This window comes from Gasterosteus aculeatus, chromosome 7 (assembly GCF_964276395.1).
Source record: "Gasterosteus aculeatus chromosome 7, fGasAcu3.hap1.1, whole genome shotgun sequence".
NCBI classification, from domain to species: domain Eukaryota; kingdom Metazoa; phylum Chordata; class Actinopteri; order Perciformes; family Gasterosteidae; genus Gasterosteus; species Gasterosteus aculeatus.
This window is the reverse complement of record NC_135694.1, coordinates 10,650,550-10,676,773: the sequence shown is the minus strand read 5'-3', so window position 1 is coordinate 10,676,773 and position 26,224 is coordinate 10,650,550. Positions and strand designations below refer to the sequence as shown.

Genomic DNA, 26,224 nt, shown 5'->3' with positions numbered 1-26,224 from the left:
TGAGAAAACACTGGATCATGGTCACATGAAGGATGGCAGCAGTATGTGGTGGTAGATGTAGAAACGATTTCAACAGAATCGTCGTTGGGGATGGGTTTTTTAGATTTGGTTGTGTCACAATTGCTGCAAAACTCCTAGGTCAGAAAGGGTGGAGTTGCGCGTTGTTGCAAATGCGATTGCATTAATAAGTTACAGTGTGGTGTGGGCTGCTGTTCGCGTGCATTCTAATGGGCTATTTTCAAAAGGTTATTGGGAAAATGTTCTGCGGTTAGGCAATATTGCAATTTAAGTAACCCCTTAAATCCATTTAGGAAAAATTCCATTTCCATTTAGGAAGAATTTTGGATTACCAATACTAACAGGAATGCAAGTAGAACCTATACTCAGATCGAAGCACTTTCTGAAAACTGAAATAAGTGTCCAAGAGACAAGACAACATAAATGAGTGGCGCCCTTTGCATTTAATACTGGGGAATAAGTGGACAGCAAGGAGCAGCACGGCATCAGATTGAAAGATTCATTCACAGAATGACAACAAACATCTTTCATTAGGCAGTCAGTGACACGGAAGGACCGTAAGCTATTTAGCAATATTTAAACAGAACAATTAAGTCTCAATGACAAAACGTGCACTTAACAATGTGGTACTCAAAGTCTGAATTCATCTCTTAACAATCACAAAGCAGGTCCGCTGTCTAGAATTTCTCTGTCTGCTAAATAAAAACAAAATTTGGCATGCAACAAATTTAAAAATCCTCCTGTCTGGCCAGAGAATAAAGCCATGAAGGCAGAAGCATGCAGGATGGAAACAGCAAAATACAAGTAGCATCAAAACAGATTTTCAAGAAACAAGATGAGATTTTTTCACTGCTGTCAAGTGGAAGTTTCATTACGCCAGGATTATTTATTTCTACAGACACTCTAAGAACTCGAGGCACAAACAGAAACTGGACTCGGTGGCAGTAACTAGCGTCCTGCTCTCACGCAGTCTTAGATGGAGACTTCATCCGTCCGCAGCACTTCACTGTTAGTGCTACATTCACTGTACTGCAAGAGGACGGATCATCTATCAGTGCACTGGTACAAGACACTGTAATACTGAAAACAACACCACAGCAATAACTATTGGGCAGTTAACAAAATTCAGGTACACATGGCAAAATAAATACACCATTGTCCAAAGTTCATCATAGTCATTACTGTCCAACAGTTGGGAAAATTGTTGCTCTTGTCATCATGCTTCAGACAGACATCACGAATAAACATTTTTTCATTTGACATAAAAATTGGTCCTATTATTGTCCCATTGAAATGTATTTCAAAACAAGATGAAAAACAACCACAAGCAGAGCTTCTCAGACAAAGAAGAGAGTGGCTTTGTTTGGGTGGCAGGTTTATATTCTTTCCACCATGTTTGTGTTCTAAAGAAAAGAGAAAAAGGAAAGTAAAGATCCATTCAAATTTGCAGCAGAGTGCACTCAAATTATAAACTCTAACATACCCAGAAAATACAATTTTGTGGAATCTTTTTATTTTTATACATAGTTAGTTTTACAGTAAAAACTCTCTCGGGCAAGACAGAATCAAAATGCAGACATATAAAACACACAAAGACATTCCATTCACATTGGTAGTCACATTCCTGTGAGTAAGCTGTTGCAGTAACTGTCCACTGCGTGGCAGCCTGTCGGTGTCCTGACGTGTGTTTACTGCAATGTCCCAATGTTACAACAGTTCAGGGTTGTAAAAGGGAAATTCTGTAGCACATCCTGTCTGGCTGCCGCCCATTTGGCTTCTTGCATGCAAACCGTGGGAGGGATTCGAATTCGAAAATTGAGAAACACACTCGCTTACACACCTTGCCCGATTATCAAAATATACTTAAGTTCAAGGCCCCTGTGAGAATTGTGCCTTTTACAATCCCCTGGGACAGGATTAAATACTGAAAGAGTCTTAATGAAGATACGGCAGAACTGTGTTAAAAGTGTATAATGGCAGTGTCCTGTACAAAGCAACTCCAGAGGCGAAACATTCACAATGGTGTGTGCTGATTTGAATAAATTGACTTTAGAACATGCAGAGATTAATATCAAATGAGATAATAATGCGCCTTAAGGTAGCAATTATTATCTCATATGCCTGTGATAAATTACAGTTTATTAAGTTACAACACCTTTATTATTTCAGTTAACAGACATTCTAATAAACATTTGTGTTAAATCAAATTGCAGCAAACTAACTCGTCCGGAATACTCGGAGCAGTGACTTTAATTTAATAATAATTATGTTCAGGAACTACATTTTCCAGGTTTTATATTTTTCCTACTATCTCAAACCCGGGAATACAAATTGGAGTGTTCTAATACTGATATGCATCTGTGATGCAAAATGATCAGTATACATAGCCGGTTCACAAGCCACAGAGGTTGTTAGTTCGAGGACATCGAGGTATTTCCTACGCTGCTGGACTTGCTTCTATTATTTTGGGAGTCCGATTTTAAAAGAAGAGCTCAACATTTTGGAAAATACTGTCATTTTCTTTTTTTCTGGCAGCTACTTTGGTTTCACTTCTTTACAGTCGGAGGGAAATGGGGGCGCGTTGGGCGTCTGTACAAACAGTTCATGGTCAGTACAAACAGTTTGAAGCTACACCCAGCGGTCGGTTAGCTTAGCAAAAAGATTGAAAAAGGGGTCAAAGCCGTCGTAGCTCTTCCCCAAGGTAACTAAATGTGCTTAGCAGAGACCTACTTAACTACTTAAACACCAGGGTTGCTTGCGGGCTGCATAACAATGTCACTGTGATGACTCCAGCAGGTTACTTGGCAGGAAATAGTCCGGTAAACCTTCCTCAAAAAGTTTTACACCTTGCATTTTGCATGTGTTGAGTATTAACATATTTAAAAAGCTTCAAATTTGCACGTTGGCAGATGTTGTTCTCTTAGGATCGAGGCAGGCCTTTTCTGGGTTTTTCTTAAAAGATCTCCTCCTTTAATGCGCAGCAATCAAGTAGCAGATGTTTGGTCAAATGGAATGCGAGTGATCTTTTTGCTGATTCTCTTTACTATTCTTTTGTGATCTTAACATCACACTGATTCCTTAATGAGTGTTAACTTAACATAATACACAACAACGTGTTACACTGTAAGCACAGTCAGTCAGAAACTATCATAGTGGGACTGCAGTGAAAAGTGTCAAAATAGGTGGACTTTTCTTTAGCAACTATAGTGACGGTCTCTTTCACCTGGTTATAGGTGGACATCAAACACTCCTTCCTCCAGTGTCTCTATATCCTCTTCAGCAATCACTGAAAACAGAGAAAGTGAGTGAGAAAAAGGTTAGTGAAAGGTTAATGAACTAAAAATTCCGAAACAATACCCAAAGCTAATGAAAATGTGTGGCCGCCGTCTGTTCGCTCCGCCAATTCATTCGTTTCCAGCGTTGTCTGGTCCATCGATCAAGCAGATTCACACTGATAGAACACAAAGCCGGGCCGAGCATCACTTCTGCTAATGTCTGGTGACGAAACTGCATCCATGAGTCACTGTGGTAGGCCAATCACATTTCCATTGCAAATTACCCTCGCTTGTTGGAGAATATCTTCCAAATGTCAGAGCTCCACATGCCCGGAGGAAGACAAAAGCACCCTTTGAATAGTGGCGCTGCAGCTCTCTACACTATACTATTCTGAGAGGATGAGCACATCAAATTTGTCCCATATTTATTAATATATATAGAGGTCTTTCCTAAAACAAGGTACTACAACTGATTAATGGTATTTGTCACACATATGCATCACAAAATAGTCTCGATGTCATTCATTTGCCAACCACCTGTGTTCTGCAAGCTGGGCGGGGTGTTGGCAGGTAGAGGGAAGCTGTAGGATCTGGCCTGGAGGGCCGGCGGCGTCTCGTGGCTTATGCTCTTTGTCCTCTTCCGGCACTCGACGGCCAGGCGGCTCCGGCAGGACTTGTGGCAGTTCACCCCGCAAGCTGCCACCAGAGAAGTCATTTGGCGGGAGAAGGACGGCGGCAAAGAGAGGTGTCGGGAGAGGAGGAGAGGGCGGTGGGGTCGGAGGAGGGGGAGGGAGAGGCGCCGGGAGAGGAGGCGCGACGGGAAGAAGAAAGGGGAGGAGGCGGAGCGGGGGGGAGAGAGAGGGAGAGGTTCAGACAGAAACATCGAGGCGAACGGAAGAGCCAATGGTGACACGAACGGGCATCGACAAGGGATGCACACACACGAACACTGGCACACATGCACACTGAGGCCGACCGTGCCTGACAATAACTCTGTCAACCTGGAGGGATCTAAGGGGGGGGGGGGGGTGATGGGTCATTGAGCGAGGCATTATGACAACATGAGTCAACAGACCTGAACACACATGCACCGCGGTGCAGTTTTCTCATGATGAACAACATTTCCTCTCTCCGATACACTTTTCCTTCCACATTTGAAGTAGTACAAGGAATTTCTAACTGTTTATGGAACAGTCAGTTTAATGCCAGTAAAATACCGTCAGCGATATGGTCATTCTGAATGCTTTTAATAAATGTCATTCCCAACTCTTGACATTATAACAGGCTGGTTAAAATGCAACATTGTCCTTGTCCTTCTGTCTGAATGTGTACTGTATTACCCTCTCCACACGTTGAGTTAGAAGTAATCAAACCCCTTTATTTTCAACCCGTCAGTGCGCTTTGTCTCTCAATTGTTGCACTGAACTTGCGGTGTTATTATTAAATATCAAGCTAAACAAGGAGCTGCTGGATAGCATACTAGCTTAGCCTAAAGCCTTGGCTCTGCAACATATCAAAGAACACCGGCATCGTTACAACACACCCATTTACACACTGAGATTTCATTCATATCAAGTATAATATAACTAAAGTGTACGGACGCACATTCAACTCACACAAACACACACACACATTTAGAATTATAAACTCATTCAGCTCCTGCACTGTGAAAGAGGATTCATTTTAATTATGTCCCTGCCAATCTGTCTACCTCCCTGAGTACAGGCTAACAATGGTAATGGGGATGAATGGCGAGCGATCTCTCTCATTGACTTCCTTGGTCTCATTAATGCAGTGGAACGAGCCAGAAGACTCCCAGTCAGACTCAGAGTCGTACACCCCGTCAAGGAGAAGAGGAGAGAGGAGAGTGTGGTGTTTGGGGGCAATTGCGTGACAGTTTTTGTCATTTAAACATCTCCATCTTCTACCAAGCAAGGCCTTCGCATCAGAAAAGTAAGGAATACAAAAACCAAACCTCTCTGGATTTAAGTAGAACATTTCTTGATTATAGAGAAACTGGGCTGGGATGAAATGAGAACCTTTTGTTAGACCTCAAAGGACCCAAGAAGCATTAATTACTCTCGTTGCCATGCAACTGAAATGTTTGCAAGCTTTTCAATAAGCTTCAGTCAATCTGAGATGAACCTGTGTAAGGGGAAGGAGTCCACGTTGGCAATAAGATTGGACATGTGAGATTTGAGAATTGACATGCTTGTATTTCAATAGTAGAATGAAGTGGATGTGAATATGTTACGTAATTCTATTCAAAATAAATGTAACTGAGTTAAAGTTACGAATCAAAATGTTGGTGATCGGAGCGGTCAAATTCTTGCCTTAGAAAGAGCTGTCTCTGCGTGCGGCCAGACAGGCTCTATATTTTTGCCAGTATTTGCTCACGTTTTTGCCATTAAAGTGAACGCTCTAAGCTCTAAGCAGCCTGCGGCGCCAGCAAGCGGTCTTTCAGTGCTGGAAATTAGACATTATTTTCCTTTTTTCTGCACCACATATCTGGAACAAGGTCCCAGAAAGCTGGCTCAGCTCCTTTCAATCCAGATTAAAGGCCTTTTGGTTTGCTGCTGCCTTTAAATGACCATTTCTGGATTTGGGGATTTTGGTACTCGGGGTTTGTAAATTTTATATTTTAAAGTGTTTTTTTATGTTGTCTTTTTTATGTTTTTAACGGCTGTTTTGAGAAGACTCCAATATGTACGTTGTTAAGCTTAAACTTTTCCAGTCTAAAATATCTGGTAGAAAAAAATTGATTGAAAATGTAAAATGACCTAGATAAAAAAAGTATCCCACTCCAACTTATCCCATTCCCAAAGCTGAGGTGGAGTTAATCACTTCTCGTAAGGCACTGGCAGATGTTTGCATCTAAAATGTGTTTGTAAACTCTTTGTTTGACATCCAGAAGGAAGGAATGTATTTAGTGTACTGAATGTCAGCACATTATCACTACTTGCATTGGTTTGCATCCCATCCACAGAGAGAAAAGAAGCCAGCTGTTTGAACATGTGTGTATATGAAGATAATGAGGAGGAGAAGATGAGGTGTCGCTGGCTTGCCTGTGTGAATGGGCATCTGTGGAATAAACCAGCTTCTCCAAATACTTGACTACAAGGAGCTATCAAACAGTAAATAATTGTGCATTGTGTGTCGTGTGGCTATAGCTGTATAGAGCGAATTGACCTGTTGGTAAAAGGTGCATTGTTTGGTGCACAGGTATTTGAAGAGTGACGTTTATTTGTCATGGTTTCTGTGTTGATGACATTTACTCAGTACTCTGTTGATCTCTATGTACAGGGGGCAAGTGTGTGTGTGTGCGTGTGTGTGTGTGTGTGTGTGTGTGATTGCTGGGAAATCAATGCAGTCAAAAGGAATTGCTATTTCTTTGAAGTCTTCACCCTTCTAGGTAGAGCACACACCGACTGAGTCAGACCTAAACGCATTGCTCTCTCACCTTTACACTTGTAGCCTTGCTTGTAGAAGCCCCATATCTGCAGACAGAAACGGAGAGGAACAGAAGGGCCGTGGTGTTAATTAAGGGGTGTTTTTGTTTCCGTGGAGGCAAGACATGTGTTCAGACCAGCAGGGTGAGAAGCATTTACACAGAGGGATTTGAAACGTTTTTGTTAACAATTATGTTTTTGTCAATGGATTTTTGGAAATGATTCTGCAACTGTTGGACAAGAATCATACTTTTAATGTGGTGAGAAGGTATGGGAAATGCTAATGAAAAAAAGCAAGCTGCAGAGAATAATACATACAGGTAGTAAAATTGAGACAGAATAGTAGGGGAGAGCGAGGCATGTTGTCACACTTTTCACACTGTCTAACATTTACGGAGAACCATACAACACAATGGTATAAAAGTCATACCAAATGAAAGAAGGAAGTCTTGGGCACATATGTTGTATTCATAACATTTTCATATCTTATCTGATTAAGGAGTTGTATACTGTAGAATAGAGAGAGTGCACTTGAGACAACTTGCCGCTATTGTCCCTGGAGAATCTGAAAAAACAATTATTTAAATCCAAACAATGCACATTGTTCAATCAAAACTTTGCTGCAGATAACTTGATTAACGTAACCTCTGAACAAAACGGATTCCCTATATCTGACTAATCAGACTCATCTTCAGAGTCACAATTCTGGCACACATAAATTGCCTTGCCGGAGGTGAAACCATCATGGGCACATTTGTTGCATTTAACACATTTCACCCAGGTCTCCTTTGGACGAGTGTTGGAAAATGGCTCAACACAGACGAGGCAGAAGCACTCTTCGTCATCTGATGATGACTCTTGTAGGCTTTTTCTATTTTTATCTGCCTTGTTCTTTGTAGGTCCAGATTTCGACTGCCCCCGTTGCTTCCCTTTCTTTTGGAACAGCTTTTTGAGAGATTGATCCTTATTCTTTTCTATTTCTAGTTGCTGCTTCACTCGTCGTTTTCTTCCTTTGCTGGCTGGTTTTCGGGGGCCAGCTTTTGGCTATGGCCGGATGTCCTCTGGAGTAGGTAGCACGCTGTCACGCTGTCAGCAAGAGCAGAGTAGGTGCTGGGGCCTGGCAGGGCAGAGTTGGGCTGTACTGATTGATTTGTTCTGCAACTTTACCTGCCTGACTGCCTTTAACATTATGTCAGGTGGTGTGGTGCCATGCTCTGCGTTCGTTGATAATTTCAAACCATCTTCCTTCATTTCTTTCCTTCCGTAATTCCTGCCTTTACTGCCTTAATTCCTGCGTTTCCTTCTTTCCTTAATTCCTGCCTTTCCTTACATCCTTCCTTCAAAAACATTATAGCAATTACAAATAAATTAGCCTAATATCACATTTTTTTGAGAATGTTCAATGTGTTTATTTGTACTGGGGCAAGTTGTCACACGAGACAACTTGCACATCTCAAGGTTAGCTTAACATACCACTTTAGCTAAGGTATCAAAAGACTCGTTACTGTCTCCTCTATTTTGTGCAAAATAATTATTTTTAACATTTATATCTAACAATGTTGTATTGCATAAAATGTAAAGTGCACATTTTTCACTTTTAAGCAGAAAAATAAGAAAATTGTGCTAACCTCAGATTAGAGTGACCGTGACCACATGTGAACAGGAAGTTGACTATAGAAGAAGAAGTCACACAAAGTGACTATTTGATTTTTGAGATAGCGCCTCTAGTGTTGGAGTTATGAAGAGTGTGACAACTTACCCGTGAGACAACATGCCCCGCTCTCCTATTCCTGATACTTTACACTTCAACTAATCTTATGCCCCCACATTTATTTGACAGCTTTACTACATTTTAATTTTTCCATCAACTCCCTGTCATCTCCAAACTGAGAGAATTTCAATATTGCTGATAAGAATAAAGTGCGATGACAACATCCTCCAACTTTGTCAGATAAATACACTATTCAAAAAGCCTTTTGGGTCAGTTGGAAAATGTACAAAGCTTACCACAGAGGTTTCTCACAGCCACGCTATAATCACATCACAGTCTATGATGCATTGCTTAATAAACTAGCCAACACTGTAAATACATCTCCAGCAACATTACACAACATTCACAGCAGTAATATTGATCTGTAAAATGTTTTTAATAGTAAAATAACAGGAACAATTTACTGTACTTTTATGTTAAGTACAACCATTTCATTTGGCTGATACGTAAAAGTATGTATCAGCAGGACTATTTTTTTTCCCATCGTTGTATTAGTACTTTTACTGAAGTTGGGGAGAACGTTGTTGGTTGTCAGACTTTCTTCTCTAGTGTTCATCATCAAAATATCTTCCTACAACAGTCATTCCTATATCTAATTGAAGCTCACAGTGTTTGCTTGAAATGTGTATCCACCCCATTTACCAACTTATTGTAACAAAGAGGTAATGAACTATTAAAGACACTCTGACACATTGAGACAACCAACCCCATCACAGGGATTGTCACACACTATGGCGTTGGTGGTCACACTGTCATTCCAATGGGAAACTCTTAAAAGAAGCCAAGAAGGGAGAAGGGAGAGGTTTCAAATTGAATGTTAGTTTGCTGCATGTTGTTGAATTGCATTGATAAGTTGACAAATACATAGCTTAATGCTTCTTAACACAAAATGAGTAACACAGACACGGACAGGAAACACATCTTTAGACCAACACAAATAAACACATTGAGAAGAAAATAAATATGCCTCACAATAATACGCTACTCCTCTAAGCTCAACACATTCACTAGCTGACCTACGGTGATGTCAGATGTAGAGTGTGCGCACTGCTCCTAAGGAGAGCTTGTGTGCCCACTGGTTGCACGTGAGACACTTTAAAGCGACAGTTTTATGGGAGTCCCAATGTGAGAAACCAACTCCGTTCTCCTCCTCGCCCACGTGTTTCGACACACTAGCTTCATTTGTGATTTTGTATAGTTTATATGGTTAGTTAGTTAGTTAAAACTGTCACATATCATATGTAATTTCCTGCTATAAGGCATGCCATGACATGTTTAGAGAATAAACCCTGCTCTCCACTGCCTTTACCGTCTGTTCATTTCATAATCATCAAGACTGAAAATGTCCATGTTAGGTGGCCAAATAACTTTTAAATCAGCCTTCTGTTCACCACGCACATGTTGTGCATTTTCCTTTTTTATGTATTTTGTCAGACGCTTTTGAATCCACACCAAGTCTCTCAGCGGCTGCGAGCAATGAACCAAATTAACGGAAACCGATCTTCCCCAAGGGAAGGAAATATACCCCAAAAAACGTGTTCTTAAGGCAGTGAAGAGAAAGTTAGCAGTTAATGGACTAAAACTCCCTTCTAGCTCATATCCTGATATACCCCATTGATGCTAAGGGACCGGGAAATCGCTACATAAAAGAAAAGTTGATGTAGAATGGTGCAAAGAGATGTAGGCTTAGAGAGAGACTGAGGGGAAAGGGAGAAGGAGAGAGACGGAGGGAGGAGGTCGGTGGGACGGAGGGGTCAGGGGGGTGGACGAGATCAAGCGGGACACGGGGAGAGCAAAGACAGTGGGGGAACAATGACATGAAAGCGCCGAGCTGGAGATCACAGACTGGCTTGGCACATCTGAGGAGGCACAAAATATCCTGACCTCTGCTCACACTCACACGAACCCACATGCATGCATGCAAACACTCGTCGATGCACATATACACGCGAACAAAGACGCACACGCAGCAGGGAAACCGTGAGCACAGCCAGAGGCGCTGCAACAAAGAGAAGTCAGTTAGGAAACAGCACGATCATCACAGCTCTCCCTCGACCTTTACGGCCTCTGTGAACTCAAAAGTACACTGTAGTACAAATAAGAGCTGAAAAAACTCTTGTTTTCCTGAATTCTAAGTGCTGGCCGATAAACAGGCATAGCACGGACAGTTTCCAAATGACCTAAATTTACCTTAGCGCATTCGGCATTTGGATCCCACATTTTTTTTAAATGATTTCAAATATGTGAACATGTAGGGTTTGTTAGCGTCCTCGTTCCACAATCAATAAAATGACATTATCCGAAGGGTATTGTTTCAAGACTTAGTGCTTTTTGCCATTTTTGGTGGATCAAAATGACTTGTTAGCAGTCTCATTGGGTACTTAACAATATCAACCAAATGAAGAAAATGACATCGTGTCCATCTTCAGAATATGCTTTGTTTGAGGGCTGTTGGGATAATTCACGTGGAAGCATTTAATACCTCACTTAAATATGGAGCTAGAGCTTAGCTTAGCGTAAAGACTAATGAAGGGGTCGAGACAGCCAGTTTCCGACCAAAGGTACATTCAATTTGCTTACCATCACCTCTAAACCCGACCCAATGAATGATTAGTATGTATTGTATTCAATGCTAGCTGCCTTATACTTAAAGGAAAGCTTTCCTAACAAATGTATGAGTGACGTACAACAGTACAAGTCCCTGCTTTTGTTGTTTTATTATAGATCGTTTGTTATATAACATTGTGAAGTTGCATGTGAGTGCACTGGAGGTGAGTGAACTATGCAGCGCTTACTGGCTAAGCTTATACAGAGCCAAGTGTTGAAATGATGGTTGCTGCAAAACAATGATTCTGCACATGAGCCTGAACAAGAGCACAAAGCATTCAGAAGAGGAAATAGCCATTGGCAGAGTGTGTCCTTATCTTTCCCTTCCCTCTTTTCAGAGTTTTCCCTCGTGGTGGTTGGAAAATGCCGCTGCTTCCGCTGGAGAATGCGGGTATCCGAATGAAAGTCTATATGTATAATCTATGGCGTGCTTCACTTTGGAGCACTCTCTCTCTCTCTAGTTTCTCTTTATAAGCATTCTACACAGATGAATGGGAAGTCATATCAGTGTGTGCAGCGCGATATGAGAGGCCTGCTTCTGTTCTCATTACAGTTGAGTAGTGACTCTCTGTCTGGCTCTAAATAACAGGGAGCTCCTTGGAGGTTTTCGGGGAATGTTAAAGGCCAGAGGACACACAGACACACAGACACACACACACACACACACACACACACACACACACACAGATGTAGCACTGCCACAGAGGAGGGTTATCATCTAGCCCAATTACCTTCCTCCCATATTTCCCAGAATGCAACTTCAGCAGCATGTGGCTGCAGCTCCAAGTAATTGGCATCGCCCCGGCCTGACAGGGGGAACCTCTGAGAGATGGGCAACCGTGCCCCGCCGGTGATTACCGACACAAATGATAAAGTGCAGATCCAGCTACATGGCTGTGAAACAGCGGGGTGAGCGCAACTCTGTCCTTTTTTACAAAGTAAAACACGTGCTGTTGATTGTCGGTGAAGAAATCCATGCATTTAAAAAAAATTAAAGTGGTTCAATGTTTAACATTGGCAGGACCCTGTTGGGTTTATACATCTGATACTGAAACATTATGTAGTGTATCTTGGGGAGTGATTGCAGTTCTAAGCGGGGTCATAACACAAGCATGGAACATGACAACGGGGGGGGGCAGTGGGGTTACTCACAAAGCCGGCGCAGTGCTCGCAGAACGTGGGCTTTACGTAGGTGGCCTCCGTAAAAGTGTGGATGAAACCCATCTTGCAGTTCAGCAGAGAGCTGGCTTTCATAAAGTAGTCTATCATTTCCTCTCGGCTGATCTTCCCGTCTCTGTGTGAAAAAACAAGGAGTTGAGATTGAGCTCCTCTCTAAACAGCATGGACGTCTGATCAATGAAAAAAAGATGCAAAACACTCACTGGTTTTTGTCCAGTTCACCAAACTTGCTGAGGTATGGGAAGTTGTTCCTGATCGCTTCAAATTCCTCCCTGGAGATGTGGCCGTCACCGTCCGAGTCAAAGTTCTTGAAGACGGACTGTGAACATGAGGGTTGTTTAGTTTCGGTGGGAATTCTGCCTCAGCGCTTCAGAGAACCTGACGTGTGGGACACGTGATATATGCGATGTCATTACTTAAAATAACAATTGTTGTGTTTTCGTTATGTGTGTGTGTGTGACTGAATAATTGCGTGATTGGGTTAGCTGTTTAAAATAACTGTTTAAAGTTATTGAGTCTTTCTTCTAGAAGAGCTTGAAAGTATAAAGCTTCAATAGCTGAATGTCACCACAACATCCACAGTTCCAAACATTTTAAAAGCAAGAGAGGAAAAGTGGATGGTGTAAGCCACAAATTATAGAAATTGACCCATAGCTTTTCAACCCGCAGCGCAATACATAAACATAACACCTTTTTTAAGATGAGCCTCCAGGTCTTGGCCATAATAGATTACCTTGGGCAAGGAGTACTTTGCTATTATCTCATCAAGGTGGTGGTGGGGAAGACAACAACAGTGTCCCTCTGGCTACAATCAGCAGTGAGGGGAATGTGATGCAGGCGGAGAAAACTCACTTCCACCATCTTCTCTATGTGTTTCTTGATGATCGTCGGGTCGGCGTTGGGCTTCACCGACACAGCCCACTCGTCGATCATGGTGGGCTTGGGGTCGGGGGCGCTGGCGGGGCTGGAGTTCTGCTGTAAACAACGAGAAGCCAAACACGGAGATGTTAGTGTCAGCTCAGCAGGAGATCGCAGAAGCTGTTCTCATGTTAAATAGAAAGCACAGCTGCTGTGAAGTCAAATGGTATAACAACGGATCACAAAATAAAGAGGAGAACAAATTTCTAACAAGCATTCAATTGTGACCATCCCTCATATGAAGGCAGTACATAATTGCCAAGGATGGAGTCCGAAACGGGACCTACAGTCTCCAGTGATGTGATGCTCACCGCCGGCTTACGAGGTTCTCTGTGCAGCGACATCTGGTAGATCTCCTCCTCTGTGTGGTACTGGTCCAGAGACACCTGCACAGAGGAGGACACAGGACTTGTTTTTGTCTTCAAATAACCCAGTCTCCATATTTGACTTAATGCTTCCACTGTATGATGCTGCAGCATTTCTTGGGGGATGGGGTGTGGAGGGTGGATGCACGTGCTCTGTTGCACCGGAAATATCATTTAATCACTTGTGAACTTGAATTTTTGAAGAAACATTTTTTTGACTGATGTATAAAAATTGTTTTCTGTAACATATTTATTTAACCCAATTGAGGTAAAAAAAAACAATAATTTCAGGAGGTGCACACAGCTCTCAATCCTTGATCAAAGCTTTTAAAAATCCATAAATGTTATCACACTCGGACGATCAGAATAATCAAAGTTTTATAGCTTGTGCGTGAGCTCAGATTATATTGGTACGTATCATCAAGAATGAAAATCAAAAACACCCATGGTATTTTATGTACAGGTATCTGTAGGTAATAAAAGTGTTTGGAACTGCCAAGCCTCTCTTCTCCCTCACAAACCAAATCCATTCCTTCACAGATTCCAAGCAGAGCAGCCTGGTAGAGGCGTAGTGCAACCGCAAATATATGCTTCCGCAGCTCTTCGCTGGGTATTTAGCACAATTTTCTCCATACAAGCTGAACAATTCATTTTGAGAATTGTTAACTACTTTCACTTAAAAGAGTAGCTAAAGCAACAGGTGAGAGAGCAGCATCTGTGTTTGGTTTCTGCTCACATGTCGCAGGCAGCTGTGGCGTGTAATCACCTACTTTTCCTCAGAGCTATGCACCTGCTAGAATTACGTTTCGTGTGTATTATTGACTCACGGTGCAGAAACAAAACACGCTTCTCTTCCTGTTTAGCCTTCTGCTTCAGCTCACAGTATTTCAAAAGTGAAGGTAAACTAACTTGCGCAAAACATCCAGGACTCTTCCATTTAAAAGGCTGATTAGTTCAACTCAAAAAGGAGGGTAGGTTGACAGGCCTGTTCAGAGATTATTTTTAACGAATGTATTGACTTTCTTTCCATCACTCCACCGTTCACTCTTCTCCCTTCAGACTCAAGATAGATAAACTACAATAAGCACTGGCATAAGATAATTGGGTATCAACTCTGTCCAGCAAGCTTCCCCTCAGCCTCTCAGATCTGGAACCTGTCAAGTTGTTTTGTAACATTTTCACATAAAAAAAAGGTGAGCCAGCTGAAATCTCCGACAAACAACTGAGTGATTAATCTATTGGGATTGTTCAAACACAGACACCTCTGCAAATTCAGGAAACTCTGCATCTGCCAAAGAGTGTTTACACGTACCCAGGGGTTTTAGTGTGACGTTCAAAAACAACACCCCCGCTTCCATGCAGGCAGCCAACCCTGAGATCAGTCTCACTCACTGTAAAATAACATGAATACATCTTACTCAAAATGGGGAAACCGTGATCGTCTCCATGCAAATGGTATGACTGGTGGATGTTTTCTTTCTTTCTGCTGTTTTTTTAATAATAAATCTTAGTTTGATACAACCACAAAAGGAAAATACATTTTTCATCAGCAAAGACATAACATTCTATATGGGGGATTTCTCTGATGAACCTTTTTAGGTTATTTCAGGGCCAATGCTTTGTGACAGCAAAAGTCCCATGATGTTAAATAAGCAAACAGGTACAGAGACAAGGTTTCAGCACAGGTTAGCAATTTCCAGTTCAGTAAAGTTCAATAAAGAGATGCTTGAATGGGGTTTGTAACTCTGTGTCATGGATAAAACCCTAATTCTAAAAAGGTGGGACTCGGCAACCAAATAACAGTTATAGCAGCCAACCAAAGGTGTAGTAGTAATTGCAGAGTCCTCTCTGTTTCACTGAATTGCCTTTTTTTAAATTTAGGCTGGGTCCATTATTACATAGGCTTCTAAATAATAATCATTTTGTAGCTTCCAAATAGACATCCTTAATATTCAGATGCAAATATTCAAATTTTGGTTGTTTTAGCAAGTCATCCAGTCCCTCTAAACATATTTTCCCATGTGACTTAATATATTGTAGATTTCTGCATGATCGACTGTGGATAAAATGATGTGTATCAGAGTATTACCTACAGTAATTTTATCAGGCTCCATGTTGACAGATGAGACTATATGAGAATATATTAATTGCCAATAGCTGAACTCTTTGTGGCAGCTCTCTTTGTTGGTGAAAGTACTGTAAGCCCATTAAGGAGGGCTTTTCTTTCTTAGTAAACTAGTTCAACCATGCTCCTTAACCCCACCCCCACCTTTACTCCTAAATAAGATATAGGTATATACATAACCTTCACTGGTTGTCTCAGAATGCATCTTTGCGGGTCAAGAGGCCACATATCTACGTTACTTTTTTAGCGATTTCTCTTAATTTGTGTCGTACGGCACCTACCTTGGAAAGTGAGTGGTGCAGCAGGGGTGTAGACCACCTACCTCCTGGGTTTTTGTATGGGTTAAATAGAGAACTCCACTGTTTGGAGTTGTACTCATCTTGTGCATACTGAATGCACTCTGTACCGTTGAACCTTCCTTCCACTTAAAATTGCTTCAACATTTTATGGACACTAGCGGGCTCAGCAATGTTTTCCCCACAATAGTCACACAGTAAAACAAACAAGGTAACCACTAAAGGTAAGGGGAGGCAGGCCGCCCTTTGTTCTGAGCACTGGATTTAGTTTGTCTATGGAGCCTCGGGCTCAGAAGAGATCCTTGATAACGGCTTTAGTTCCTCGTGGTAAGGGGCTGTTTGATGGCAAAGTAAAATGCTAAAACTATTACAACAGTATTTTACTTCTTATAAATACAGCAAACTGATATTGATTGTGTCAGAAAGCCAGCATTAAAAAGTGCTGATGTATTATTTGAACGAGGTAGACATTTAGTGTTCATTGGTTTAATTCATGTCCAAGTATCGACAAAAAACACTCTGGACCACATCTGCTAAAATAAATAAATGCTGTGAGGTTGAAGGTTCATGCATTGAAATCTGTGATTACATATAATCTCTCGCCTCTTTTCTGTGCATAGATTTTGTATTGTGCAGTTTGTACAGTTTGACCACGAGCCAATCAAATCTCAGCAGAACAAATTCTGTGCATCAAACAGCCCGTTAGACTGGCAGGACATAAAGTGTTTTGTCCTTCTCAAAGTTTTTCCTCCTACTTCACTGCTGCCTGAGTGGTTGATGAGGGGCTTTGAATTCTGCACTTCATAATGATTAAAAGCATCTTATACAAGCTGTTTTGCGAGGGTACATCTGGATTTCAGGCCGGACGTTGTGGATGCCGCACATCTGTCCACATCCACATTCTGTCCACTCACCGTGAGCAGGTTGAGCAGGTCTGTGTTGGCGTCGACGTGAGGTGGTGTGGTCTGGATCAACGCCAGCTCTTGAAGGATGGCGTACAGCTGTTGGGCCTTCGCCAGGTTGACCCGCGTTTTCTCTTTGTCTGCCCAGTCTGGCAGCGCCACGTGCACGGCTATCAGGTCTTTCAGGTGCACGCCGAGTATGGGGAAGCGGAAGCCAGAGCACTCGGAGAAGCGCTTTCGGTATTGACTGTAGTTCCCACACGACGTCACCAGTTCAATGAGGTTGTTGAAAACCTGCATGTTGAGTGAAATCATGGGGATGGAATTTTAGGGTGGACAAAATGGAAGGGGGAGGAGATGGAGGTTCGCAGTAAACAGAAAGCTCGGGAGAGATTTGTTTATAGGAATCAAAAACATTCTTGAGAACTTGTTCTCCAGATGGACTTACATAACAGACAAGACTAACTTTCCAGTCATGGAGCTCAAATGCACTGTGTGGGAGTAATGGGCACAGTCAGGGAGCTTGGCAGCTCACACGGAAGACATAAGCAATATAGATACATCGGCATGCAGTGAACATTGAATTTCCCTGCTAGTGTTTGGCTGTGGGCGCCAGAAAGAGATCAGTGATGGTTTGTGAAGCTGGCACCTTGTTGGTCTCGGCACTGATGTGGGCCTGTGTGTCTTTGAGACGAGAGATGGAGCTGTTGCTGAGGCCGCCCACCACAGCCATCAGCGTGTTGAAGTTCTGCAAGTGCAGCAGCTTCTGCGGACGAGAGGGAACGATATATTAGGATTTAGGATCAAATTGAAGAATTGAATGAATTTGTAGGCCACTGCCAAAAAGTATCTTAAGGACAAAGAAGGCAACCAGATTTACAGAATGAGGACTCAGATGAATGCGGGTGTGAAGAAAATAAATGCTTCAAGTCAGAGTCTAGTGTTCAGCAGCCCAAATGCACATCATCCACACACTTGTACATCAACATATTACTAAAGGCTGTAACTTTAAACCCTAAGCTGATACTTTGTGAATGGCACTCCGCAGGGCATCCCGCTGCCCTTCAGCCTGCGTGGCATCTCACAGAAAATCAATGGGGTCACAGCTGTGTGGGTGGGCTGCCAGAAGGGGATCATTTGACTCAGCTAAAACACCCTTTGGAATCAATTGGCAAAGCAGTGTGGAAGGCAGCCGACCATTCGGGGAGTACAGCTCTACAGTGTATGGGCGTTACTGTTGGCGAGGCCTTAGAGAGGTTTCATCGTAAAACATGCAGGGGCTTTCCTCTGCGGGTGGAATAAACCCTCTGAGTATGAAAGTGTTGGCTCATGGACGCATCCTAAAAAAAGAGGACGTCAAAGCCAGAAGGCGCAGACGCGTTCGCCCAGAATATGTTGTGAAATAAATCAAATTGGACTCAAAAGATACATTTTAGCATTTTCGATCATATTGCAATTTATGTGGAGTCTAGAACCAGAACGAAGTGAGTCGTTGGTAATTTGCCCCTAACAGGAAGCTGAAATAGGACACAACAAGCACACCCTCAGGGAAGCTTTGGGAAATGTCAAGCATGTCAGCGCCACCTTGACTAAACTTGTAATCAGCCAGACCATAATATTTGCCCCAGCATGTACTCACACTGGGCTGCATATCTGAACACTGTTTTAGATTTGCAACAAATTCACAACTGGATTTATAGCTCGGAGGGTCTTTCGCTGATGTACAGCCAGATGTTCACCCATTCTGTATGAAGTCCCAAAGGACATTTGACATTCAAAGTGGTGAACACTAGTAATCATTGTGTCTCCAGTTCAAGATGTGGATGTTATACTAACAACATCTGATGTATGGAAACATTCTAAGTATGAGTCTAATGAGTGACAGCGATACCTGCTTGGAGGGACCATATTCCAAAGCCCGAACAGGGACCCTTAAGCGCACGTCCATGTAGTCACAGGTGTATGCACTCACACTATTTATGGTACTCAGGCATGTTTGCATATTAACATATGCTAATTATTATTAAACAAGTTCAAATAAATCTGAACGATGCAAGCATCACAGAGATGTTTGGTGGCGCTGCCGAAGGTTATTGTAAATCTAAAAAAAAAAAAAACAATCTAGAGGGGGGAGCACTGGACAGAATTTTAAGATGACAGTTATCTTATACATAGGATTGGTCACAAACAGCATCTGTCAAAGCAAACCGAAACACTGGAAAGAGTCCAAGCAGGATGAGACAAAGGGGCGGGACAAGAGCTGTGTGAGTGTCGGAGTGCAGATGTATTGAGACAGAAGAATTTGCTAAACTCTACTAACTACTGAGACCCTGTTAGACAGAAATTTGTTGTGCAACTGATCTAAATTAAGAAAATGGGTAACCGCTCAGGAGTAGACTAGCAGTAATGAATGAGGATGCATCCACATCAGCATTGCAGACCATCAGGATGAAAATCATTTTTCTGGTCCACTGAAGCTCCCTCGCACAGGGGAGATAAGTGGACTGTTGCATAGAGGGACAACCCAGTCCATCTGGCAGACCAAATGAGCAAATAAAACTGAAATGTTCTCAATAACTGTAAGACCAAGACTGCTTGTGAGTTTCTGTCAACAAAAGGATGACATAGTCTCAAGAGATATTGGCAGAGGAGCACAGAAGGCAGCGAGTATACAACTGTGTTTGGGAATTAGTGGGAAGGACCAGATTGAGATTAGTGATATGTTTGAGAGTAGATGACTGTACATTGAGTACAGAAATCAAATCAAACAGACTATAGATTCTAGTAATGGACAAATAAAGGTATTACTGCTTTATGTACAACAATGGAGGAAAACACATTACAGAGTTTTCAGATATTGAAGGAAAAATACAACTTGGAAGAGTGTGATTTTTTCAGACACTTTCAGTTGCAGTTGTACTTTCTAAAAGAAATGAATGAATGGATAATGATAAAACTCAAAGAAGTAATCCAACTAACAGTAAGCGTATACATAGGAGGCTCCAAATCAGTGATTTCAAAAGTTTACCAGGGAATTAAAAGAGGAAATAATGAAGAAGAAGCAATATGAAACTGTGCAAAACTGAGTTTTCCAGAAAAAAAACATCATATATTTTGGGGCTGCCCCAAAATACAAATTTTCTGGGAAAATATTTGGAGAACTATGCCGCATATCCTTGGGCAGCAGATCCTGTACACATGCAAGTCATTCTATTTAGGCAATCTACCAGAAGCAATAACAGGAAATGAAAGCTACCTCTTGAAAACAGCAGTAGCAGCGAAAAATTGTGCAAATTACCCACAAATGTCTCTGTAGAAAACTGGACTGAAATAGTTAAAGAAATCCACGACATGGAAAGATTGACTTTCCTTCTGAGATCAAGAAGAGGTGAATACACAGCAAGGTGGGCAGGATGGATCAGATATCTGGTAGAACAAGAGACTGAGCAAAGGCGCCTTACCTGCGTCTTTGTTCTCTCATATATTTGGGGATTTTGTCTGCAAGGGTTGTTCACTATCTTCAAAAGTAAAACTACCACAATTAGATGTGATCTTATACATATAATCTTAGACCTTAGATCTTCGGTTTTGACAACGGAATAAAATTCCTACAATCTGTCAGTTGGATAAAATATATGGTTGACTTGATTGACGCGGGTCACATTGTTAATGTGTTGCAAGATTTTGTCACGTCTGTATTTATTTATTTTATATTACCTATGTAGGCAATGGTTTATGTGTTTTCTCCTCCCCGGTCTTTGCTAAGTGCATGGATTTTTGGTGCATGGATGGTTTGGTTTCCCTTTTTTCTTTCTTCTTCATTCTTTCAAATGTGTTTCAAAGTGCTCCACCAGAGACAATTTCACAACCCTTAAGCCTATAATAACCTCCAATTCCTGGAGTAGGGTTTCCCCTGACAGCAGCATCGTATTAAAGAGCACAGTAGGAATCTTTACATGCTAATGTAATGCTAACACTCTCCCCTCTTGCTACTGTGGCCACAGGAAATGGTCCCTCATAAGTCTGCTTCTACATGGATCCTGAACCCCACCGCTCCCTCCAACTCTGTCTTAAACCCCCCACAAACGGACCTGTGCCACTCTGATGAAGTGGGAGATGACGGTGGCCCTCTGCGGGGCAGTGGGCTTGCTGAGCACCATGAGCTGGATCCATTGGGAGACACTGTTGAAAAGGGTGATGAAACGCTCCAGGATTGGGTTTTCCACCGTGCAGCCGTGCATCACAAAGCTGTGGTAGTCCTGAAACTAAAAGAGGAGAGTAGCATTACACATTTTATTTCATTCTTTAAAATGGGACCAAAAACTCACAACCCAACGTTTCTATTGGTCTAACGGAGAAGATCTAACAAAAGGCATTACTGAGTTGACATTTGGGACATGGAGAAGGCAGTGTTTTTGTTCAACCTTATCCTTAAAACTAATATCTCTCTTAGATGCTTTGAATTTGACAAGACCTATTGGTAGCATTGGTAGCAACATTGTAACAAAGCAGATAACTGACAAAAAATGTTTAATCGTGATTAAAAATGATTGCACATTTAGACAAGATGCTTTGTATTTTTTGTAAATGGCTCATTTGTATCATGTTCATGTCTCACAATCGCTTTTACAAATAAAAAAAATCACCAACGCAGTCCTCGCCGTGCCAACGCCAGCACGCTTAAAGTGATCTAAAACATTTAACCGTTAACCATTTTACCGTTTAACACTCAGTCATCGCCTTTGCTTCCCAAAAGATCACTCAAAGAGCCAAATGTTTCCACAAAACAAATGTAGTGCCAGTCAAAATCAATCTTAACCACTATTGCTTAGCAACTACAACAAGCCTGCCTCATGTGACATTCCTAGATAATTCGAAGAATGTAAGAGCTGTAAACATTACAGTATAAACAGCTTCAGCACAGACTGCGTGCAAACTGACCAGGATTTTGCAGAAGGATTTGTACTCCAGGTAGGTCAGATGTTCAGCCAGTTCACAGGAGTCGAGATGGTCAAACAGCAGGGACATTTTCCTCTTTTTGGACATTGATGGGACACGTTGAGTCACCTGCCGCTTCCATTTATATGACGGCCTAGGAGGGACAATAAAGAAACGTTTTATTTTTTACAAATGCAAAATTTATTTCTGAAGGGACATTGCCTCAGCTGCAATAAATCACAAATCTCCTCCGCAAAGCCAACACTAAAGGGAAGTAGTTGTCACAGACAGAGGTTTGCCTTCTGGGCTTTCTGCCAGGCATTTCCTTGGATTTAGGCAACAAACGTTACTCGGTTAGATTTAGAAAAAGATTGAGGTTTGGCTTTCAAGAGAGAGTGAGAAGTCACTGACCCAGCGTAGCATAGCTCAGCAAATTGTGAGAACAGGCAATAAAAGGACACGCTGACATATACACCCACAGACCAAGACATTCATTCTCGCTGTCAACAGCCCGCAAGGCTTTCAGCAACTCACACACTGTCGAGGTCAATGAGCTGGCTCTGGCTCTCGTTGCCCTCTGTGTTCAGGAGGTCTTTAAAATCTTTGATCTGGTCCGCCAGCTCCGGGCTCAGGTTAAACTCTGCTGGAAACTCAGAGATCCAGTACCTGTAAGGCAGAACGAAGGGATGAGAAGACAGACTGACGAGGAAAGGTTCCGGGGGTGGGGGAGGGGGGCAAAGTTGTTTACATCTGCACAATACTGTGACACTCAAGTTCAAGTCCTTTCCGCATTTTACTTGCTTTACAGAATTAATCATCAAACCAAAGGCCCCAAAGGAAAAGCACAAGCAGGCATTAAAGAACACATTGAGGGTTTATTACTTGACGAGGTGACATATTCTCGTTCGGCGCTCGGCAGTGCAGCTCTCCTCTTGAGATCTGATCTCAAAGTCAAGGTGCAACGTTGCTGCAAAATAGATTTTTAAACAAAGACAACTTTTTCATTAAGATCTCCCAGGTAGCAAAAAGCAATGTTGAAGGATACTGGAGCACCAGCTTCTTAGCCATGTCGGTTGAGGGGATATACCACGGGTGCATCATGAGAAACATGCGTACCAAGGAGGTGTCCTTCAAAGTGCCGCTCCCATCTAGAAGAAGAAGAAAATGGAATCATCATCAGCAGGATATATTTACCTGATGTCTATTACTGTGTAATACATTGGCTGCCCACTAATTTAATACTGTTCAAATACAACATATCAATTCATTTAGTAAGCAACGTGTTTTACTGACACACATTAAAAGGAAAGTCTTCAAATGACCCACCGAAGGCTTGGATGCACGCTTCCACTAGCTCGTCCACTGTGGCCGACTGCTTCGACAATATGGACTCCATCTTTCCGCTCCCTTTTTGATTAAATATCCCGTCCTTTGTCTCGCTGGTCTGATTCGTTCCTGTCACTGAATACAGAAGAAGATCGAAGGATCAAAGGGGAGCAAAGAGAGAGTAATTGCCGCATGAAGAAAGCAAAGAAAGAGGAAATTTAAATTATTTTTGAAATAGTTGTGAGGTCATTTATTCTTCATACCGCTCCACAGTTAGACACCCACTGTTTTACCACTAGAGCTGGTGATATATTGCTTTTAGGATGATAGTAGGGTAAGCTTATGCTACTTTCACATTATATTACATGATGACATTTACTAAGTAATCATCACAATATAGCTATGATGAGTAAATTAGTAAAGTCAAATATTCTACTGGATATACTAGAACAGTGTGGTATTTTACAAAAATCTTTTGTTCAGTGTAATCCATCCTTTAAGAGATTACAATAGTATCATATGACGATATCCAAAATCGGACCCAATATCTATTCTTCTATGGCCATTTCAGTCGATAAATGGCCCAGCCATAGCATGACCCTGAGGGAGGAGTAATGTTTGGTAAAAAAGAGATATTTTAAAAAAAGGGCCTCTCTAACATACACTAACTAATCTCACATAGTATCAGTGGCGACAGTGTGCTGTACAACGGCTGAATTTACTTGAGTAAAGGAATTACTCATTTTCACAGCAGATAGTAAAATCTAGTAAAAAAATACCAACTGAAATATTGACTTGCATTTCAACTTTAAATCATAAGATTATTCCCGCTGGTCTTGTGGGTAAGCGGAGAGCGCGGTTGTCCTCCAATCAGAGGGTTGGTGGTTCGATTCCAGGTACTTGGCCCCAACATTACTCCTGTAGCTGGGACTAGTGTGTGTAAAAATGGTGTGAATGGTAGTTACTGATAGGCAGAGGACACTGTGTATGGTAGCCGCTGTCATCAGTATGTGAATGGGTAAATGATGACCTGAAGTGTTAAAGTGCTTTGAGGGGTCAGAAGACTTGAAAGGCGATACACAAATATTTACCACAATTTCTAAAGTCACATTTGCATTCACTCACTAAGATAGACACCAATACAAAGTCAGCATACAAATAAGGGGATTGTGATAGCCGAATATGACAGACAGCTCAGAAAAACTGAGAGCAACAAGAGACGGAAGTCAATTGATTATCTGTCCTTCACACACTGCAGTGCATCCTTTTATCTACAATGCATGCAGATGAACTATTACAGGCATTTTAGCAAATATTTGAACATTCATGGTGCTGCATCACACATGTTGCGGAAATAAGTTAAGAAAGAAATGTATTTGTGAATTTGATTGTAAAATTAAGCAGAAAACCATTGCGACACCAACGACATTTTACTCCCTAGTTACTCAAACCACATGACGCATATGCACAAAATTCATGTTTATACCGAGAGAAGTATGGCAACTCATGTGAATTTATTTTGTTTGCCGCTATCTTGGACGTGTTTATTGTGTGTGAAGAAGTAAAATAGACTAATCCTATTTGCTATATGGGTTGCAGCTCAATCTGGTGGCAAAATGGGAGATAAAGAGAGCTCCTGGATATTTTGGGCCCATTGCTGATGATGAAGCATGAAGGTAATGCCGAGGTTGGGACAAAGTGACCCCCCGGCTGCTCGTGCTAATGGCTCTTCAATGCTGTGGTTCTGTGGCAGAGGCTGATGAGTACGTGTATGTGTCTATTGTGCCTGACACAATGAAGCCTTCCACTGCTGCCACGCGGTGGGCGGACACACTGAATTACAGGCTTCACGAGCCGTCTCAGCCACACACATGCAAACACACATTTCTGCAGAGAAGAAAGAAAACAGGGGGAAGTAACCCAGAAGCTTTAGCAATGTGAGAGTAAGTTGAAGTCGCCATGGTAATGAGTAAAGAGTGTAATAGTGAACGTCTTTCTAACAGGACGTGATAACGGAGATATAGCGAGTATATGGCAGACTGCCGGACCACAATCAAAATAATGCTGGTGCTGTTGCTATAGATAGACATGAAAGTTCCTGTGAGGATGTTAAGGTCACCACAGAAAATACGTATGAGCCATAGTCTAAAACATCAAAGAAAGAAGAAAAACCTGTGACATCCACACACCACTGCTCAAATCTCATGAATATAATCAGAAAGACAGTGGCCTCGAGTCTTTGACTGTCACACAATGAGAGGCATTATTAACAAGAGTAATCTAGATCTGGGCTGAAATGGATTTCTTCGCGACAAAGCGGGCATCTTTTACCGTTAAGTTCAGGAGAGTCTGTCATCAAAAGCCGAGGATGTTACTTTCCCTGCAGATGCAGGGTCCTAACAGGCCGTAACCGAACAAGACGAAGGGGCGTGTGCAAAGGGTGAACCTGCTCTGAATAGGGTCCGGTTGCGGCACAGGCTATGCCCATCTTGATGATGTAATCCAGTCATCATTGATTCTTTTATCTACAATACAATGTATACACATAAAGTATTACAGGCATATTGGCAAATATTTGGAACATTCATGGTGCTGCATCGCAACAGATGTTGCGAAAAATAAGTTAAGAAAGAAACGTATCATTTACTTGGTGATTGCAAAATTCAGCAGGAAAAACCATGGCAACCAATTTTACTCCCCAGTCACTCTCAAACCACACACCTCTACACATGACGCATATGCTCCTTCACAAGAAGGCTCAGCAGAGGCTGTTCTTCCTGAGGAAGCTGAAGAAATTCAACCTGACAAAGACGATGATGGTGCACTTCTACACGGCCATCATCGAGTCATCCTCTGCTCCTGCATCATCATCATCATCATCACCGTCTGGTACGCTGCAGCCACAGCCAAGGACGAGGGCAGGCTGCAGCGTGTCATCCGCTCTGCAGAGAGGGTGATCGTCTGCAATCTGCCGTCTCTCCAGGACTTGTTTGCCTCCAGGACCCTGAAGCGAGCTAAAAAGATTGCTGCAGACCCCTCTCACTCCGAACAAAAA

General features: G+C 42.1%; 1 protein-coding gene across 4 annotated transcripts in view; it reads right to left on the bottom strand.

Moving 5' to 3' along the window:
* Positions 1–442: 442 nt before the first annotated feature.
* The window catches only part of LOC120822490 (RAS guanyl-releasing protein 2), a 33,369-nt gene continuing 7,587 nt past the window's right edge, over positions 443–26,224 (bottom strand). Inside the window, exons 2-17 of one of the 4 annotated variants that reach the window (XR_013468175.1) lie at positions 23,170–23,304; positions 22,889–22,991; positions 22,726–22,782; positions 22,378–22,509; positions 21,847–21,997; positions 20,997–21,170; positions 17,555–17,671; positions 16,918–17,199; positions 13,529–13,603; positions 13,152–13,274; positions 12,503–12,618; positions 12,273–12,414; positions 6,754–6,790; positions 3,831–3,989; positions 3,242–3,541; positions 443–1,421 (exon numbers count right to left, since the gene is read on the bottom strand). Coding sequence is in view for 2 of the 4 variants with exons in the window: in XM_040182236.2 (XP_040038170.2) it covers positions 3,246–3,304; positions 3,831–3,989; positions 6,754–6,790; positions 12,273–12,414; positions 12,503–12,618; positions 13,152–13,274; positions 13,505–13,603; positions 16,918–17,199; positions 17,555–17,671; positions 20,997–21,170; positions 21,847–21,997; positions 22,378–22,509; positions 22,726–22,782; positions 22,889–22,991; positions 23,170–23,239 (1,821 nt within the window). In the remaining 2 variants the exon portion in view is untranslated. Of the gene's footprint in view, positions 1,422–3,241; positions 3,542–3,830; positions 3,990–6,753; positions 6,791–12,272; positions 12,415–12,502; positions 12,619–13,151; positions 13,275–13,504; positions 13,604–16,917; positions 17,200–17,554; positions 17,672–20,996; positions 21,171–21,846; positions 21,998–22,377; positions 22,510–22,725; positions 22,783–22,888; positions 22,992–23,169; positions 23,305–26,224 lie in introns of all 4 variants that reach the window. The other 3 variants (XR_013468174.1, XM_078105706.1, XM_040182236.2) reach the window with 3 other exon arrangements.